The sequence below is a fragment of the Ranitomeya imitator genome, chromosome 9 (assembly GCF_032444005.1).
Source record: "Ranitomeya imitator isolate aRanImi1 chromosome 9, aRanImi1.pri, whole genome shotgun sequence".
NCBI lineage: Eukaryota > Metazoa > Chordata > Amphibia > Anura > Dendrobatidae > Ranitomeya > Ranitomeya imitator.
The window spans coordinates 47,989,291-48,008,859 of NC_091290.1; the positions used below are offsets into that span (position 1 = coordinate 47,989,291).

A 19,569-nucleotide genomic window follows, 5' to 3' on the forward strand; every position below is an offset into this window, starting at 1 on the left:
TAAGTTGGAATGTAATTGTTCAATATACTTCATATCATACTGTACATGTATAATAAAAATAATGCTCTTTTTGTCTTTCATCAAACTTTTACTTAGGTATGAGAAATCCAATTTTTTATTACGTAAATGTCAATACTCTTGTCCACAGGTTGAACCTGGTATTACAACGTAAAGAATAAACATAACTTTTATTTTTATTTCATAAATTAAGAGTACCCATGAATCTAACCATTCTTGTGATATATCTCATCAGAGAATTTTGCTTCTTTCACCTCACGGGACTGATCTTTCACTCTTAGTTCATGGATAATTCCTGTATTCAGTAAAGACAAATTTTCATGCTAATGAGACAGGAGATGACAGTTGCCGCTCATAACATTCTATGGAGAGTGAGAGGGAAGAAAAGGGAGGAGTTAAAGGCAGAAGTAGAAATTCTGCTGCAAATTCTCCTGACAGTTGCACTTTAAGCAAAATGGCTTAGCAGCATTGCTAGTGTACATAATGGTTTATAAACTATAATACATTTGGTCAAAGAGAAGGTGGGGACGGGTTGATAACAGATTGGCTGCTGTGCTGTCCCGGACAAACGACAGCGGAGTTCAGGCTGGAGCAGATTCCAGTGGTAGATACAGACGCGGATGGAGTGTTGAAGTATGAACTGATCCAGGTCAACATGACGGAAGGGTTGGACTAGTACAACGACATCATGGCTGGGCAGACCACACTGATATCTATGACAAGACAGCTTCAGAGGTCAAGAAAGATTGGGTCTATGACTGTGAGTGTTTGGCAGGAGGCAGAATTTACCGCAACAACAGCAGCAGCAGGAAAATTCACATTTATGACTATCCATAGGGTTTTGGCCATGCCAAGCATGCATCAACCATGGAATTAATAAAACTGACATATCCATACTATGAAGTGACCTGGTCAGATGAAGGATACTAAATCTAGGAGCACATAGCGACTTGTCACTGATCACACATGTACTGAGGAGCTGTTTCCACAACTTTTGCTAACAAGGGGGCAGTGATGTATTAAATAACTAGGCAGAAGGATAAAGTAATTGTCCTCAAGGGACTGTAACGAGGTCCAGTGTGAGGATCACATGTACCAGTGTACTGGCTGGAGATGTCATTTATTAGAAAATATGTCACACCAAGCTTGTACTTTTCTTTTATTGCTTCACTGACTGCAGCTGACATAGGGTTGTAACCACCCCTCATACCAGTAATGACTGTCGCCTTGTGGGCATTGCATAGAGTCCCTTGTTCCTGGTAGCTCCATGTCTGATTTTTGCCATTTTTGGATAAATACTACAATACTGGTATCAATATACATACAATAATATATGTATTTTCTTCTATTTTTAAAGGGTCTTTGCTGATTGTCAAAAAATTATTGATCCAAATCATTACTATGAAGCCTGTGCCTTTGATGCCTGTCGTATGCGCAATAACTCTGAGCAAATAGTGTGTTCCAGTTTGGAAGTTTATGCCTCTTTGTGCAATGCCAATGGAATTTGTGTAGACTGGAGAAACAAGACTAAAGGACATTGTCGTAAGTGTTTTTTCAGTTTTTGTATGATTTGCAACCACAGGGGAAGATCTATAAAAATCAGTTTAAAGGAAAACATTTTTAGTATTGCCCTACCGATGAGATTGTAGCTTTATTTGTTTTTCCCTTATTATAGTGTCTTATCACCTGAATTGGTTTCGATCACCAAATTCATGAGTTTTTCTTTGTACTGGTCTATACTGTATCTCCTTTATTGTGTTTTTGCTTACTTATAATACTGATAGCATTGGTAATTGGTAATGCCAGTTGTTGTACATTGTAAAGATTATAATCTAATTTGCTCATTTTTTTCTGAAATGTAGCATACAGTTGCCCGGCTGGAAAGGTGTACAACCCTTGTGGGCCAATGCATGTCCAGACCTGCGACAACAAGTAAGAATTCTTTAAAGTAAAAAATCTTCATATATTATTTCTGCAAATATTAAATGAAAACTGATTCATTTTATCTTTAAATGAGTTAAGATTTTAGGGTTTCACCCATCATTTACCATCATCTGAGTACATACGTGAGTCATTGAGGGCAATCCCCTGGTTGAAAAACTCCCTCTATTAAAGACATGGTTTGGGCCTTTAAAATTGATGGCCTATTATTTGGATATGTCATCAATGTCTCAATGATGCTGGTGCCTATATTTTTACCCAGTACTCACACCGATTTGCTATTCCCAGTGTCGGCGGCGGCTACATCAACCGCATAATAGTCGCAGCTGGGTACTGTTAATTAAACAAGGAACAGATGTGCATTATCTGGTGGTGGCCACTATTCCATCAACGGAGCTGTGCTGAGCAATTCCGGCAGCCACCGACAATGGGAACAACTGATCGGTTTGGGTACCGGGTGTCATATCCCCACCAAGCAGAAATTGATGTCCTATCCTAAGGACAAGCCATTAATGCTCAAGTCCCTTTAACAAAATTTAGCTCCCCCTTGCTTCACAATGTATGACTGGACACATCTTCGCCTAGGAATAACTGTAATAGCTGTGAATGACAAGGCAAGACTCACGGCAATGAATAGATCTCCATGTTTGATTCAATGTGTAAATTATATTATCTTCATAGAACATCCCCTTTAAGACTGAGAGGACTGATTAACAATTAGTAATATATGACACATATGTGCATTTATATTTTTACTGTTATTGCAGAGAAGTTCCGAACTCTATGAATGACCAAACTGAAGGCTGTTTCTGTCCTGAAGGATCCATGCAGATCAACTCTGTCACCGACGTCTGCGTTAACAGCTGCAGTATGTATCTACATATACAATCACTGAAATATTTATAAAAAATTATGGGGGATATTATTTTTAATAATCCACATCTCTTCATTAACACAAATTCTAATGGTATACGTTGTGTGTGAATTAAACTAAGGGTATGTTGTCACGTGGCGTATTTTCTGCGAATTGGACGCTGTGTACAGCCGCAGTGTCCAATCTACAGCGTCCAGATGTTACAGCCTAGTGGAGGAGATTTTATGAAATCTATTCTCCACTATGCGTACAAAGACGCAGGTGGCAGACCTGCGTATACGCGCATGAGGAGCGTCTTTATAGACCGCAGCATGTCTATCTCCGCAAGATAAATAGCACCATTCTATGCATAGGATGCGGTGTTCCGCACGTGTTCAATTAACACATGGGTAATCATCATGCATGCAAAAGCTGGCAGCACTTTGGACGAAGCGGGTGTCCGCTGCGTCCAAAGCGCTCAGAATATGCCACGTGGAAACATACCCTAAAACTATAAATGTACTTTTGTAGCTCACATTGTGGATATAGGTAGTCATAGAGCACAAAGACTTGGCTAGGAGGGTAAAATATTGAAAAGTACAGTGTATCTCAAATGGGAAAAAGGGTAGAGCACTAATTAAATTTCCAAAATATATATTTGTATACCTGACTGCAGAGTTATCAGGCGGCCAAACATAATTCTTCATAATAAATACATTCTTCATGTACATAATAAATGTATTGTATATGTAATTCTAATGAACGTTTCGATCTTCTAAAACAGTTACAACGGAGGTCTGTGTGTACAATGACAACACGTACAAAGTAAGTGCAAAAATCGAAACGTTTAACATCTGAAATGAAAGAATTATGTCATAGTTGGACAAAAAAATTATTCTGTTTTTTTGCTTTTTTTTATAGCTTGGAACTAAAATTCCACAATCCGAAAATGTATGCATGGACTGTTCTTGTACAAATGAGAAAGATCCAGAGACCTCACTATACCTAGTCTCATGTCAACCCAAAGAATGCAAAGTGCAATGTGACCCGGTCAGTACCAAGAATACAAATGTCCTTATCTATTCACAGCTTATTTTACATGGGCATCATATTTAAATGTATTTTATATTTACCCATTATTTTACATCTTTTAGGGAATGGAACTTGTACATTCTGAAGGTGAATGCTGTGGCAAATGCATACCTGATACTTGTGTAATGAAAGGCAAAGACAACTCAACAATCATTTTGAAGGTATTCTAATTCATAAATGCTCCAAAACTAATGTCAGCTGTTTTATATAACTTTATAAGGTTACAAAACATTGAGACACAGCACCTCTCTTCTTCATAATCTGTGTCTGGTAATGTCACTTGACCCTATTTAGGCAAAATTGTGTATACGAAACATAATAAATTGATAAGAGTGATGCTATTTTTGCCTAATTGCGGACAACTTCAAGATTCCTTTACATTTTTGGGGGGTAGAATTATTGCACCATTTTGTATTAATTTGACCTAATTGGATGCAACAGAACTATTCTAATTTTTCTGTTTCATTGTATTTTACATTATCTAGATTAATGAAACACTGACTGTGAATGACTGTACAAAGGCCGTATGCCGTGGAGATAATGTTGTTACCCTTGAGTCAGAGACTTGTCCAGAACAAAAGCCACTGTCCTGTGCTAGTGGATTACCCCCTAAGATAATCGAAGATGGATGCTGTTCATATAACGAATGCGAATGTGAGGTTTACAAAATGCTCATTTTCCATTCAAGTAATAATAATGATAAGAAAAATTCATAAGACGCTGTTTACACTAGCAATCCAGGCTCTTTAAAGGGAACCATAATTGCAATGTTAGATCTGCTTTCAATTTTTTTTTGTAATAACCGAACATCAAAATAGCCAAAGACTCGATGAAAACCCAAAATACCTTATTACTCCCTGGAGAGAGGAGGTAAATTATTATTAATGAGTTTAAGCAGCCAAAGCCAGTTAGATTATGTTATTATTTTTTTAATAAAGATCTGAGATGATTTTATTACACATAAAAGTTCAATAATCTAAATCTGATTTCATTCTTTTCGACTTCCAATAGGTGTGTGTAGCGGATGGGGTGACCCTCATTACATCACCTTTGATGGCACCTATTACACTTTCCTGGACAATTGTACATATGTTCTTGTGCAGCAGATTACTCCCAAATATGACAACTTCCGGGTCCTTGTTGACAACTATTTCTGTGATGCTGAAGATGGCTTGTCCTGTCCACAATCTATCTTAGTTTACTACAAATCTTCTGAAATTGTTTTGACACGTATGATGTACAAAGGAAAAATGCAAAACAGGGTAAGAAAACAAGTTGAAAGTCCTGATTCAAACTTTCCTACAAAACCAATTAAAGGGAACCTGTAACCTGATTTTGACGGGAGCGGTTTTCGGTCATATGGGTGGAGTTTTCGGGTGTTTGATTCACCCTTTCCTTACCCGCTGGCTGCATGTGCATGCGGCCAGCGGGTAAGGAAAGGGTGAATCAAACACCCGAAAACTCCACCCATATGACCGAAACCCGATCCTGCCAAATTTAGGTGACAGGTTCCCTTTAACAATGCCAACTTCCAAAATCTCCAAGTCAATATGTCCTTTGAATTATTGTATGTGCTATAAGCTATATATTGGAGTCTTATTCTCTGATAACGACCATTTTGTTTATTTTGTTATATTGTGACTGCACTGACTGTTATCTAGTTGCCACTTAACATTTTCCAACCATTGTCTACAGATTAGATGGAATAATGACTGGGTAACTCCAGGGTTCACCAAGGATGGCATTACTGTATCTAGTGCTGGCATTAACATGAATGTGGAGATCCCAGAAATTGGTGCATTCATCTCATTCAGTGGAATGATATTTGTTATTAATCTGCCATTCAGTAAATTTGGCTACAACACAGAAGGACAGTGTGGTATGTGATATTTCAGATATTTTTAAGATTTTTTTTTACTTTTAGATATATATCTCCAAAAAACAGCAGGCATGAACATTAACATATATTTCACATTGTGTTCCAACTTAGGTACTTGCTCGAACAACAGCACAGAAGACTGCAGAATGCCAGATGGTAAGATAGTGGAAGATTGCTCCCAGATGGCTAACTACTGGAAGGTCAATGTAACAGGCAAGCCATACTGTAATTCACCTCCAACAACTTCACCACCGATTCAACCTCCTCCACCTCCAACATGTCCACCATCAGAAGTTTGTGATATCATCTTAAGCGAGTAAGTTGGAATGTAATTGTTCAATATATTTCATATCATACTGTGCATGTATAACAAAAATAATGCTCTTTTCTTTATTGCTTCATTGGGGGACACAGGTAACCATGGGTGTATGCTGCTGTCGCTTGGAGGCTGGCACTATGCAAAAATGGAAAATAACTCCTCCTCCGCAGTATACACTCACCGACAGGCACAAACTACCTCAGTTTAAGCTTAGTGTCTGTAGGAGGCAGACCTGGATCTGATCCCAGATCTGTCTTTTCCTTTTCAGGTCACCTGTTATGTTTTATTAATCTTCTTCCTTTGTCTTTCAGGTTCTTCAGCTTCAGGGTAACAGGGTGTAATGTCTCACCCTGTTTTCCCACACTTATGCTACCAAGAGAGCAGTGTGGTTTCACCCACATCTCCCACTCTTGGGCACGCAGGCAGGACTTTATTCCCTGTCACCTTTAGTGGTGTTTCAGGGTGATTACTGGTGGCCAGTCCTTGCTTTTTCCCCTCCTCACCCCTCTCCTTCTTGTAAGGGGTTGATGCCGTCTTCTGCACCGTCCAGAGACGGTGCAGGAAGGAGGATCCCGGTTTCCAGTGACCCTCACCCACCCGAAGCGTTCCTGATGTGATACTCGTCAGTGAAGAGGGATTCGGGACTCACCTTTTACAGGTATGTCCTTTTCTCTGTCCCCGGCAGCTTTCCGTCTGCCTCGTTGTTTACCCGTAACAGAACTGCGCACAAAATATGGCATCTCTGAACGACAGCGGCCATCTTTTCTTCATGCTAGTGCTTCGTTAACGCCCCCCGCATTAAGCTCGTGTAATTATTGCACGCTTTTTTCCCTATCAAGGGGCCTCCTCTTCCTGCCCGGTGCACTTCTCTGGCGGCACAGCCAATAGGAGGGCCTCTACTCCATGATACCGTCAGACATGGCCAATTTTCATACCGGACTAGGACCTTAGTTAATGCCATTTTCCGGTTCTGTCATTGCAGGTGCCAAGGCATCGCATAATTGCATGTCCTCTGTTAATTTAGCCCCCGGCTTTGGGCCTTTTCCCGGACTCTGTGTAGCCATGCCCATTTACCGGGCCCGGCCAATAAGTGATTGCCTTCCACTTAGCCATGTCCCCTTACTGGACTCGCAGCTAATTATGGCACGCCGTACGCTGAGGCCCCGTCTCCTGGTCTAATAAGAGAGTGTGTTTTCTCTATCCTTCTATCCCGAGATGCCCCCCGCAGGGGGACATAGTGTTTCTCTGCCTGCAAAGTGTGTGAAGATTCGAAAGCGTATGAAGAATCGTGCAGTCACCATCATCTAAAGGGCACAACAGGCGTCCATCAGTAACCTGCACTTGATCTGGGGGACACTGCAGCCTGAGCAGTGACAGCGCCGTCTCTGTTATCAGGTAGGACCAGCCCAGACTGGTTAATTTCTCTCTTCACAAGGGCTTAGCTCTCCCTAGCTGTAGCCCTAGTCTATCACTTATGTCTAATCTCAGGGAGGCCCATTCCTGTCCCTATAATCCGTGACGCCTGTGCCATCTTTAAAAGAAAAGTGGCATTCAGAGAAACCCTCTAACGCATGGGATGAGAACACTACCCTCCCTCCGGAGTGGGCTTTTGCCATATCACAGTTGGTTTCAGATCTGACTAAAGTCTCACAGTCCCTGGTCCAGGTCCTGGAGAGACCTCTATGTTTGTTTTCTGCCACCAGTGCTCCGAACACCTCTCACGGTGATTCGCACGCACCTGACTGTGACGTTCACAGGGACAAATCGGGTACAAAGGAAAGGAAGCTGTGGGTTCCTCTTCTTTCTCCTGGATGCATTGCTCATCCCATGCCCCCTCCTCGGAGATGGTTTTTGGGGTCGGATATGGATTCCCAGTTTGAGTCTGAGTTCGATACGGACCAGACCTGAAAGATGCCACATATGCTCAATAGCCTCATCTTGGCAAATTACCAAAATTCTGAACCTAAGCAAGGACGAGGCACCTGCTCAGGAGCACTCCATTGCTTTCTAAGGGGTGAAATGTCCTTCCCAGAGTTTTCCCTAATCTCAGGAAAGTTGTCATGATTATTTCTAAACACTGGGAACACCCTGAAAAGCGCTTCCCAGGTAGGAAGAGGCTACACATCCTCTACTCCTTTAGTCCAGACCTTATTGATAAATGCTATAAAGGCACAGATGATTGGCCTCGGGGAGACCAAAACATCCAACACCGCGGAGACACCATCACGTGTTTCTCAACGCATTGATTCCAGAACACTGCCCCCATCCCTTATGGGAAATATGCAGATGCATGTAAAGAAGCAAGCAGTGAATAGCCAGGCCTTTCCCCGGGAAGGAACAACCACGGGAAGGGCAGCATCCTATGAAGGAAAGCCACCTATGCCAAGCATGGTATCCATCCACAGACAGCTGTTTCGGGGTTTTTGCCCCTCATCAGTGTGGAGTAGGAATCTGGCTATTAGGAGCAGTGCCTAGCTTGGCATAGGTGGCTTTCCTTCATAGGATGCTGCCCTTCCCGTGGTTGTTCCTTCCCGGGGAAAGGCCTGGCTATTCACTGCTTGCGTCGAGAAACACGTGATGGTGTCTCCGCAGCTTCTTTACATGCATCTGCTTATTGATAAATGGGCAGAATCCCTATTGTGGATCCACTGGCTTCTCACCTGTCTTCCAAGACTACCTTGTCTCTACTGATTAGTGCATTGCTTATGGATTCTACAGATAGACAGATTGAATCCTTTGCTAAGTCAGCCTTTGAAGCAGCTGGCACCTCTCTCTGTCCCATATTTGCCTACACCTGGGTGTCAAAATTCAAGTTTTCCGGGGCAAGAATGATTACTCAGGGAATTCTAGTGGCAGCTTCTCCGGATGGGATGCCAGATCTTGCATATCAGATTGCCCATGCCGGTAAATATCTTATGATCTCTCCCTTTTGATGTGGCTGGTTGTTCCGCCACGGCTACCAGCAACATTGTTGCTATACACTCCAAGGCTCTAGACCTTTTGGATCCAAGCTGGATCAAGTAATTTCGGAGTCCAATGGCGGGAAAAGCACCCCGCTTTCCTGGTCCAAGTCTAAATGTCCTTTTAATTGAAAAAGGTTGTTTCAATCTCGAGAGAGATAGCGACTTCCGACTACAAAACAGACTTTTCTTCTCCCCAAGAAGAAGTTTCCTTCTGTTTCGCCCGCTAAGACATACGTCACAGGCACCAGGAGTTCTTCAGGCTGTCCTTTCCCTACCACACACAGGAGTGATCGTACCCTTCCCCAGAAACATTCGGTTTTCAGGGTTCTACTCTATTCTTCTCATAGTCACGAAGTTAGATGGACCGCTCCCTCCGTTTTTGGACCTCGAGCGATTTACCTGTCACGTTCGGTTCTGTCTTTTCAGGACCGAGTCCCTACGTTCGGTTATCACTTCCATGGACTCGGGAGAATTCTTCACATTCCTGTTTGTCAAATACAAAGACCAAAATTGGATATAGTAGAATATGCCATTATTATTTTATAGCAAATAATGGCACAACTGTGCACGTACTTGGAAATATTACCACAAAAGATTAATTAAAATATATATTCCAAGAAAATAGATAAAAATATGTTAGTAGTTCAACGGACAGAAGGTAAAAGTCAAAATTGTATTGTAGAAAATTATACAGTCATTTGAAAAAGGGGTATATAATGGTGCGCACATAATTATATACATGTAAACATACACTGTATATTAAAAATTATGTATGTTAATTGGGTCAATTTTAAATACTATGTGCACACATACACATCTAAAAACAATCCTTTATGTAAAACTTATCTTTGTAAAAATTAAAATATATATACAATTTAAAATTAATGGGATCAATATGTGTACTATAAAACAAGCAATGTGGGCAAACCTAAAGTGCTTATGCAAAAAATTCTAATAAGTATATATATTAGTGTATAAATAATTAATCGTATTATGTGCAAAAAACTAGGGGGAAAACCGTCTAATGTATATACTGTAAATATGTAGGCACACTCACGTGCATCACATCTCCATATTTAAGTGCGCACACCAAAATCTACATACAAAAAGTGAAGGATTGTATATACCTGTATGTCCGATATTCCCAAGTACAGCGCACCCCGATGCACGTTTCGGATATTCCTTCGTCAGGGTATATCCCTTCCCTGCCTGGCCTCTGCTTCCAGTCTAGTCACGTCATGGCAGCAGTCATGGACATCCTTCTCTCCAGGGTTTTTTTTTATATTTCCCTACTTGGACGATCTTCTGATCAAGGAGCCGTCCTGCCGAGACTGCAACCAGAGTCTTCAGTTTACTCTGGATGCTCTGGTCCATCTCGGCTAGATTGTAACAGAGAGAAGTTCTCCCTCACCTTTGCTCTGCATCTGGTGTTTCTATGTATAAGGTTCGACACGACCCAAGCCCATGTTTTGTTTTGTTTTTCCAAAGGAGAGGTTTTTCATCCCTCTGCCTGGTGATCCGTACTCAAAAGCGTCCAGCTTCTCTCCTCCTACGGTCCTGCATGAGAATTCTAGGGGAAAGGGATTGTCGCCATGAAAGCTGTTCCTTTTGCCCAGTTCTATGCCCATCCTCTTCAGCTGGCCATTTGGTCGTCTCCCTGGAAGATCCCGTGCTTCTACCTGTCAGGGTGAGGCAGTCTCTCACCTGGTGATGCTGTCGGCATCAGTCCTATGAAGGAAGTCCTTCCTTCTTCTCTGGTGGCAGGTCATCATCACCTACGCCAGTCTTCTCATTTGAGGAGCCACTTTTTTCTTCGTCACACAGCACAGGGCCACTGGAACACCTAAGAGGCCTCTCTCTCAGTCAATCTCCTGGAGATCAGGGCAATTTTTTCTTTGCTCTCCGCCACTGGCATTCTCTTTCCAAGCCAGTCAGTCTGCATACAGTTGGACAACGCCACGGCCGATGCTTACATAAATAAGCTTCATAGAGGTAACAAGGATTCTGCAATGGGCAGAACGTCACATTTCAATCATGTCAGCCATGCACATTCCGAGGGTAGAAAGTCAGGCAGCCAATTTTCTGAGCCATCAGGGTATCACTTTGGGCGGGTGATTGCTCAGCCCCGCCGTCTTCATCCAGAGAAATGGGGCTCCTCGGATGTAGTCCTCATGGCATCTAAGATAAACCACGAGGTTCCTTGGTTCGTAACCAGGTCCCGGGATCGCTATCCACCTCTTGAGATGCTCTAGTAATATCGTAGTCACAATTCCAACTGCCTTATCTTTTTCCGTCTCTCCCCTTGTCCTAGTGTCATGAAAAGGATAAAGGAAGAAGGGATCCCTATAATCCTGATAGCTCCGGACTGGTCAAGAAGGGCCTGGTGAAAAGGTTCATGGATGCCCCTTGGAAGCTTCCAGGCCATCCAGATTCTCTCTTTCAAGGTTCCCTCTTCCACCAGAGTTCATAGTCTTGGAGTTTAACAGCATGGCCGTTGAGACCATAGTCCTGAGGGAGGCTGTTTTTTTTCCCATCTGGTCATTCAGGCCATTATTAGGGCCAGGAAACCAGCATCCTTGCATATCTACCACAAATACTGAAAGGCCTTCTTCCGGTGGAGTGTGGACAAGGGTTTGGTCCCTATGTCCTTTTTTCTCTTCCATTCTTGGCTTTCTACAAGCGGGTCTTGACTTGGCTCTATCGTTTCTGTCAATTCTTTTCCAACGAAGTCTGGCTTCTCGTTCCCAGGTAAAGGACCTTTCTTCAAGGAGTCGCCCACCTGGTACCACCTTATCATCTTCCTATAGATCCATGGGTTTTTAACCTTGTCTTTCGTGTGCTGCAGCGCGCTCCTCTTGAGCCCATTCAAGACATTACTTTTTTTCTCCTGTCTTGGACAGTTGTCATCTTAGTTAAATTACGTCTTTCAGGAGAGTTTCTGAGGTAGCTGCATTGTCCTGCCGTTCCCCGCTCCTGATTCTGTATCAGGACAAGGTAGTTCTCAGGCCTGCTCCTTCCTTCTACCCAAGGTGGTCTTGTTGCTCATTAATGAAGACATTGTCCTTCCTTCTGTGTCTCTCCAGTCCATCTCCTGAAGAAGTCCCTCTACAAGCTGGATCCTGTCACAGCCAGCCGAGTCTACCTTTCAAGGACTGCTCCCTTTCGTCAATCTGATGCCCTGTTCATCATCTCTGAGGGTGTTCTTAATGGGCTCCTAGCTTCTAAGTTCACTATTGCCATGGAGGCATTCGACGTTCAGGACAAACAGCCTCTTCCGGAGGTGAAGGCGCTTCCGGGAGTGAAGGCTCACTCCGCTCTGCGGTGGGGGCCTCCAGGGCTGTTCGTTACCAGAATTTGGCTTTCCAGATTGTAAGGCCGCAACCTGGTCATCTTTGCGCTCCTTTGCGAGTTTTTACGGGGTTCATACCCATGCCTCGTCTGATGCAGGCCTGGGAAGGAAGGTGCTGCAGGCAGCGGTTTTGCATCGGCTGACCTGAGTCCGTTTATTCCTTGAATCTTCCTGTTTCCCACCTTAGGGACTGTTTTGGGACGTCCCATCATGTTAGGGCTGGCGGAACGCACCGAGTAAATATTGAGATAATATAGGTGTGTTCGCAGCCAGGGGTTCACCGTGCAGAAGTGGAACCTGCTGCTAGCAAATGGCAGCACTATATGGCAGTACAACGCCTAAAAAGACACGGGTTCCGTCACCCGGTCTGTATAGGAGCGAACTCTGTTGCTTCACAGAGTCGCCGTTATTAGGATAACGCTGTGCCCTGTTAACCTCACAGAGGATCACAGCTCACTAACAGAGCAGGTAGCATACAGTGGCCATACAGTCAGCATCAGCACACAAACTCCTCCTCTCCAGAGGTGCCGAAATTCTAGTGGCTATACGCCAGCCCTAAATTCACACACACAAACTCCTCTCCAGAGGTGCCGGAATTTTAGTGGCTATACAGCTAACCCTGAGCACATGCAGACACAGACCACAAGGTAGCTAAGCTCATAAACATAAGTTGATACTAGCGCTTGGCCATGCGGCCATGCAAACCTTTTATAGAGGAAGCTCTCCAGGACCTTCCTAGTGGTCCAATAGGAGCTGCTTCAGGACCTGAGCATGTGACCCCCAACCTCCAATGAGAGGTTGTCCCTTGGGCATGCCCAGTAGAGGAAAATCAGGACTTAGTCCCAGGAGCATCTGCTCACCGCAGAACAGTGCTGGTTACAATGGCTGAGTCTGGAAGATCAGCATTAACCATGTGCACAGTATCTGCCTGAGCCAGACGCTGGGACAAACGTCTCCGCTGAGCAGGCTCCCCTGCGGCCAAAGAAGAATGGGAGACCGCAGAGAAGGTGGTTCGAAATTCCCCCTGTGCAGTGGCGGGAACTCGACAACTAACACATGGTTACCTGTATCCCCCAATGAAGCGATAAAGAAAGAGGGATTTTTGGTTCTCACCATAAAATCTCTTTCTTGGAGCCTTCATTTGGGACACAGCACCCTCCCTAACTGTTTGTACAATTATTTGGTCTATGTGTTTTCATGGTTGGTTTGGTACATATGTCGTATCATTATTTGGTCTATCTGCCTTCATTGTTGGATAGGTACATATGTTCTACCATTATTTGGTCTATGTTCCTTCGTTGTTGGATTGGTACATATGTTGAGTTATTTGGTTGCTTCTCCTACTGCTCTAACACTAACTGGGGTACTTTGTGCCTGTCGGTGGGTGTATACTGTGGAGGAGGAGCTATTTTCCTTGTTTTGCATAGTGTCAGCCTCCTAGCGACAGCAGCACACACTCATGGTTATCTGTGTCCCCAATGAAGGCTCCAAGAAAGAGATTTTACGGTGAGTACCAAAAATCCCTCTTTTGCATTTCTTCAAACTTTTTGGGTAGGTATGAAAAATCCAATTTTTTTTAAAAAATGGCTGAGCTGCATTGCTAGTGTACAAAATGGTTTATATACTATAATACATTTTGTCAAAGAGAAGGTGGGGGCGGGTTCATATTGGATTGGCTGCTGTGCTGTCCTGGACAGACAAAGGCGGAGCGCAGGCTGGAGCAGATTCCAGTGGTAGATATAGATGCAGACAGAGTGTTCAAGTAAGTACTGATCCAGGTCAACATGACGGAAGGGTTGGACTAGTACAAAGACATCACGGCTGGGCAGATCACGCTGCTATCTATGACAAGGCCGTTTCTGAGATTGACAATGGTTGGATCTATGAATCTGAGTGTCTGGCAGGAGGCAGAATTTACCACAACAGCAGCAGCAGGAAAATCCACATTAATGGCTTCTCTTTAGGCTTTGCCAGGGCCAAACATGCATTGACTATGGTATTTATAAAACTGAAATATCCAGACTATGAAGTGATCTGGTCAGATGAAGGATATTAAATCCATTAGCACTCAGCGACTTGTCACTTATCACACATGTACTGAGGAGCTGTTTCGTCAACCCTTGCTAACAAGGGGGCAGCGATGTATTAAATAACCAGCCAGAAGGATAAATTAATTGTCCTTAAGGGACTGTAACCAGGTCAGGTGTGAGGATCACATGTGCCAGTGTATTGGGTGGTGTTGTCATTTATTAGAAAATACGTCACACCAAGGTAATAGTTTTCTTTTATTGCTTCACTGCCTGCAGCTGACACAGGGTTGAAACCACCCCTCACACCAGTAATGACTGTCACCTTGTATGTATTGCATAGAGTCCCTTGTTCCTGGCACCTCCATGTCTGATTTTTGCCATTGTAGATTAAATACTATAATACAGGTATCCAGTAATATACATATAATAATATATGTATTTTCTTCTAATTTTAAAGGGTGTTTGCTGATTGTCACAAAATTATTGATCCAAATCACTACTATGAAGCCTGTGCCTTTGACGCCTGTCGTATGCGCAATAACTCCGAGCAAATAGTGTGTTCAAGTTTGGAAGCTTATGCCTCTTTGTGCATTGCCAATGGAATTTGTTTAGACTGGAGAAGCAAGACTAATGCACATTGTCGTAAGTGTTTTTCAGTTTTTTTTAAATTTTATATGATTTGTAACCACAGGGGAAGATCTATAAAAATCATTTTAAAGGAAAACATTTTTTTTAGTCATTGCAGACCAATGAGTTTGCATTTTTATTTGTTTTTACTGCAGACTGTGAGCCCTCGCGGGCAGGGTCCTCCCTCCTTATGTACTCGTGTGCCTTGTTATCTGCTCATGTTTAATGTATTTGTCTATATTTGCCCCGTATTCACATGTAAAGCGCCATGGAATAAATGGCGCTATAAAAAATGTATAATAATAATAATAATAATTACAGTGCCTTATCAACTGAATTAATTTTGATCCCTAATTTTATTAAAAAAATGTTGTACTGGTATATACTATATCTCCTTTATTGTGTCTTTGCTTACTTACAATACTGATAGCATTTTATATAATTGGCAATGTCGGTTACTGTACGTTGTAAAGATTATAATCTAATTTGCTCTTTTTTTTCCAAAATGTAGCATACGATTGCCCTGCTGGAAAGGTGTACAACCCTTGTGGGCCAATGTATGTCAAGACCTGCGAAAACAAGTAAAAATTCTTCAAAGCAAAAAAACTACATATATTAATTCTGTAAATATGAAATGAAAATGGATTAATTTGATTTGTAAATGAGTTACGATTTTAGGGATTGACCCATCACTTACCGTCTTCTGAGTACATACGTGAGTCATTGAGGGCAATCCCCTGGTTGAAAAACTCCCTCTGTTAAAGAGATGGTTTGGGTCTTTAAAATTGATGGCCTATTATTAGGAAATGTCATCAGTGTCTGATTGATGGGGGTACGACACCCAGTAACCACACTGATTGGCTGTTCCCGATGTAGGGGGCAGCTACATCATCCGCATAGTAATTGCGGCAGGTTTCTGTTAATTAAAAGGGGACAGATGTGCATTTTCTGGCGGATGCCATGATTCCATTAACGGAGCTGTGCTGAGCAATTCCGACAGTCACTGACAATGTGAACAGCTGATCGGTTTGGGTACTGGGTGTCATAACCCCACCAAGCAGAAATTGATGACCTATCCTAAGGACAAGCCATTAATGCTCAAGTCCCTTTAACAAAATTTAGCTCCCCCTTGCTTCACAATGTATGACTGGACACATCTTCTCCTAGCAATAACTATAATAGCTGTGAATGACAAGGCAAGACTCACGGCAATGAATAGATCTCCATGTTTGATTCAAAATGTAAATTATATTATCTTCATGGAACATCCCCTTTAAGACTGAGAGGACTGATTAAGAATTAGTAATATATCACACATAAGTGCATTTATATTCTTACTGTTATTACAGAGAAGTTCAGAACTCTGAGAATGACCAAACTGAAGGCTGTTTCTGTCCTGATGGATCCATGCAGTTCAACTCTGTCACCGACGTCTGCGTTAAGAGCTGCAGTATGTATCTACATATACAATCACTGAAATGCTTGTTAAAAATTATTGGGTAAAAAACAGTTTTTAAATAACCCACATCTATTCATTAACACATATTCTGATGATATACGTTGTGAGTGAATTAAACTAAAACTATAAATGTATTTTTTTAGTTCATATTGGGCATATAGGTAGTCACAGAGCACAAAGACTTGGCTGAGAGAGTAAAATATTGAAAAGTACAGTATATCTCAAATGGGAAAAGGGTAGAGCACTAATTATACTTCCAAAATACATATTTATATACCTGACTGCAGAGTTATCAGGAGCCAAACATAATTCTTCATAGCCTTAAAAATGCCTGGTTATAGCTGTAATTTTGTGTTCTGAATGTTATTACATGGAGTCCACCTAAAGCCCAAACTGCACAAACTGTTAATGTCTATGCTCACGATAAAAACTGAAAATAATTGTAGTATATCGCTAAATACACGCTTAAAGTTTTTTAACAGCTGAATGTAAAAAAATGCCAAAGATCACTACATAATGTTTTTGCCAGGTTTCTATATCTTATACTTTTTAATTGGTGAAGAAGCGCTTTTCTTTATATATTGAAATAAATTAATCGCATATATTATTCTAATAAGCGTTTCAATCTTCTAAAACAGTCCCACCGGAGGTCTGTGTGTACAATGACAACACGTACAAAGTAAGTGCAAAAATCGAATCTTTTAACATCTGAAATGAAAAAACTTTGTCATAGTTGGACAAAAATAAATTATTCTGTTTATTTTTCTTTTTATAGCTTGGAACTAAAATTCCACAATCCGAAAACGTATGCATGGACTGTTCTTGTACAGATGAGAAAGATCCAGAGACCTCACTATACCTAGTCTCATGTCAACCCGTAATATGCAACACGGAATGTGAACCGGTCAGTACCAAGAATACAAATGTCCTTATCTATTCACAGCTTATTTTACATGGGCATCATATTTACATGTATTTTATATTTGAAACTTAATATAAAAGAAACGGAATGGCTACAAGAGCCACAGCCAGCTCACCGACAGACCATCAGAGCGCGAAACTTCGTCCTGACCCAGACGTGCAACAGCAGAAGCAGATTAATGCTAAATATATCTAATAAATAATATTCACAAATTCAGATAAATCCAAAAGTTATTACATCAAAGATTTTATAAATTGCCACTCCAAAAATGTAGTGTATAAAGTCAATTGTTTGGATTGCCAAGTTTCGAAGGTGGGGTGCACCACAAGGAAATTAAAAACGAGAATATCAGAACATCTGAGAGATATTGGCAATTTTAATATCGGTAACAAGAACATGTCAATGGTGGCTAAACACTTTGTTACCTGTCATAGAGGAGATATTTCGGCAATGACAATCCAGGGTATTGAACAGGTAAAGCATTCTAATGGGGGCGGTGATGGGAAAAGACGCCTCCTAACGAGAGAAGCGTTCTGGATTGACAATTTACAAACCAGGTTTCCGTATGGTCTGAATAAGAAAAACGAAATCATGTATCATTATGGTTAAATGTTTTGTTGTGTATATAATGATTTTTATTTTTTTATTTTAATGTATTTTGTCATTAATTATTATCATTGGCGCTGCTGGTTTTCAGGACCTTCAGTAAAATCATGTGACTAGTAGAGTCGTCATGATAGGTTAGTTAATACTATGTATAGAACCTCAGTGCCGTCAGATAGCAAGCCATGATTAAGATGTTCACAGATCGAAACGCGTCGCTCTAATCTGCTGTTTCCATATGTTGGCATCCAGTGCTTGCAAGGATTTTTTTGCTCGATTTAAAATTTATGGATCAATAAAGAGTTATCTAACTTTTAAGGAGCTGGAACAAGTACGTTTTCTCTCATTTTATATTTACTAATTATTTTGCATCTTTTAGGGAATGGAACTCGTACATTCTGAAGGTGAATGCTGCGGCAAATGCATATATGATACTTGTGTAATGAAAGGCAAAGACAACTCAACAATCATTTTGAAGGTATTCTAATTCATAAATGCTCCAAAACTAATGTCAGCTGTCTTATATGGACTTTATAAGGTTACAAAACATTGAGACACAGCACCTCTCTTCTTCATAATCTGTGTCTGGTAATGTCACTTGACCCTATTTAGGCAAAATTGTGAATAAGAAACATAATAAATTGATAAGAGTGATGCTATTCTTGCCTAATTGCAGAAGTCAAGATTCCTTTACATTTTTTGAGGGTAGAATTGTTGACACCATTTTGTATTAATTTGACCTAATTGGATGCAACAGAACTATTCTAATTTTTCTGTTTCATTGTATTTTACATTATCTAGATTAATGAAACACTGACTATGAGTGACTGTACAAAGGCCGTATGCCGTGGAGATAATGTTGTTACACTTGAGTCAGAGACTTGTCCAGAACAAAAGCCACTGTCCTGTGCTAGTGGATTACCCCCTAAGATAATCGAAGATGGATGCTGTTCATATTATGAATGCGAATGTGAGTTTTACAAAATGCTCAATTTCCATTCAAGTAATAATAATGATAAGAAAAATTCATAAGACGCTGTTTATACTAGCAATCTAAGCTCTTTAACCCCTTTATCCCATATGACGTACTATCCCGTCCAGGTGACCTGGGACTTAATTCCCAGTGACGGGATAGTACGTCATAGTGTTTAATGCGACATCGCGACTTAAGTCGCGGTGATCGCATTAAATTTCCGGCGCCATCTTACCTGGAGGAAGATGGCGCCGACATCCCCGGGCATGGCTTCGCCCCCCAGGCCTCTGGATCGCTGTGATTGGCTGTTCAATTCTGAACAGCCAATCACAGCGTTCCTCATTGTTTCAGCCAATCGGAGCGGCTGAAACAATGAGGTCGCAGGCTAGGATCGAGTACCGATGTACTCGATCCTAGGGCCGCTGCCTGGCAACGCCAGGCACCGGCAAAACCCCCCCGGATTGGCGCGATCGCCGATCGTATCGATCGCGCCAATCACAGGGCACAGCGCCGCTGTGCCCTGCTGTACTGGCCTGGATCG

At 41.8% G+C, this 19,569-nt stretch overlaps 2 protein-coding genes and 1 pseudogene across 2 annotated transcripts in view; all 3 read left to right on the plus strand.

The window, feature by feature from the left end:
• Positions 1-302: 302 nt before the first annotated feature.
• LOC138649476 (14 kDa phosphohistidine phosphatase pseudogene) lies at positions 303-948 on the plus strand (annotated as a pseudogene).
• Positions 949-2,516: 1,568 nt separating this feature from the next.
• On the plus strand, positions 2,517-5,232 carry LOC138648606 (intestinal mucin-like protein). The gene is made up of 6 exons (XM_069738393.1): positions 2,517-2,604; positions 3,597-3,637; positions 3,734-3,862; positions 3,967-4,065; positions 4,390-4,558; positions 4,916-5,232. Exons 1-6 carry the CDS (start codon positions 2,517-2,519, stop codon positions 5,230-5,232), a joined length of 843 nt encoding a protein of 280 aa, XP_069594494.1.
• A 13,207-nt stretch (positions 5,233-18,439) lies between these two features.
• Positions 18,440-19,569, plus strand: part of LOC138649156 (mucin-5B-like) — a 70,768-nt gene continuing 69,638 nt past the window's right edge. Inside the window, exons 1-2 of the mRNA XM_069739324.1 lie at positions 18,440-18,533; positions 18,857-19,025. Of these exons, the coding sequence (XP_069595425.1) occupies positions 18,498-18,533; positions 18,857-19,025 (205 nt within the window). The 5' untranslated portion in view covers positions 18,440-18,497. The remainder of the gene's footprint in view (positions 18,534-18,856; positions 19,026-19,569) is intronic.

Coding starts and splice junctions, on each gene's coding strand:
- LOC138648606 (XM_069738393.1), top strand. CDS start 2,517: ATGTATGACTGGACACATCTTCGCCTAGGAATAACTGTAATAGCTGTG. Junction 2,605..3,596: donor GGCAATGAATAGATCTCCAT/GTTTGATTCAAT, acceptor CTTCTAAAACAG/TTACAACGGAGGTCTGTGTG. Junction 3,863..3,966: donor GCAAAGTGCAATGTGACCCG/GTCAGTACCAAG, acceptor TACATCTTTTAG/GGAATGGAACTTGTACATTC.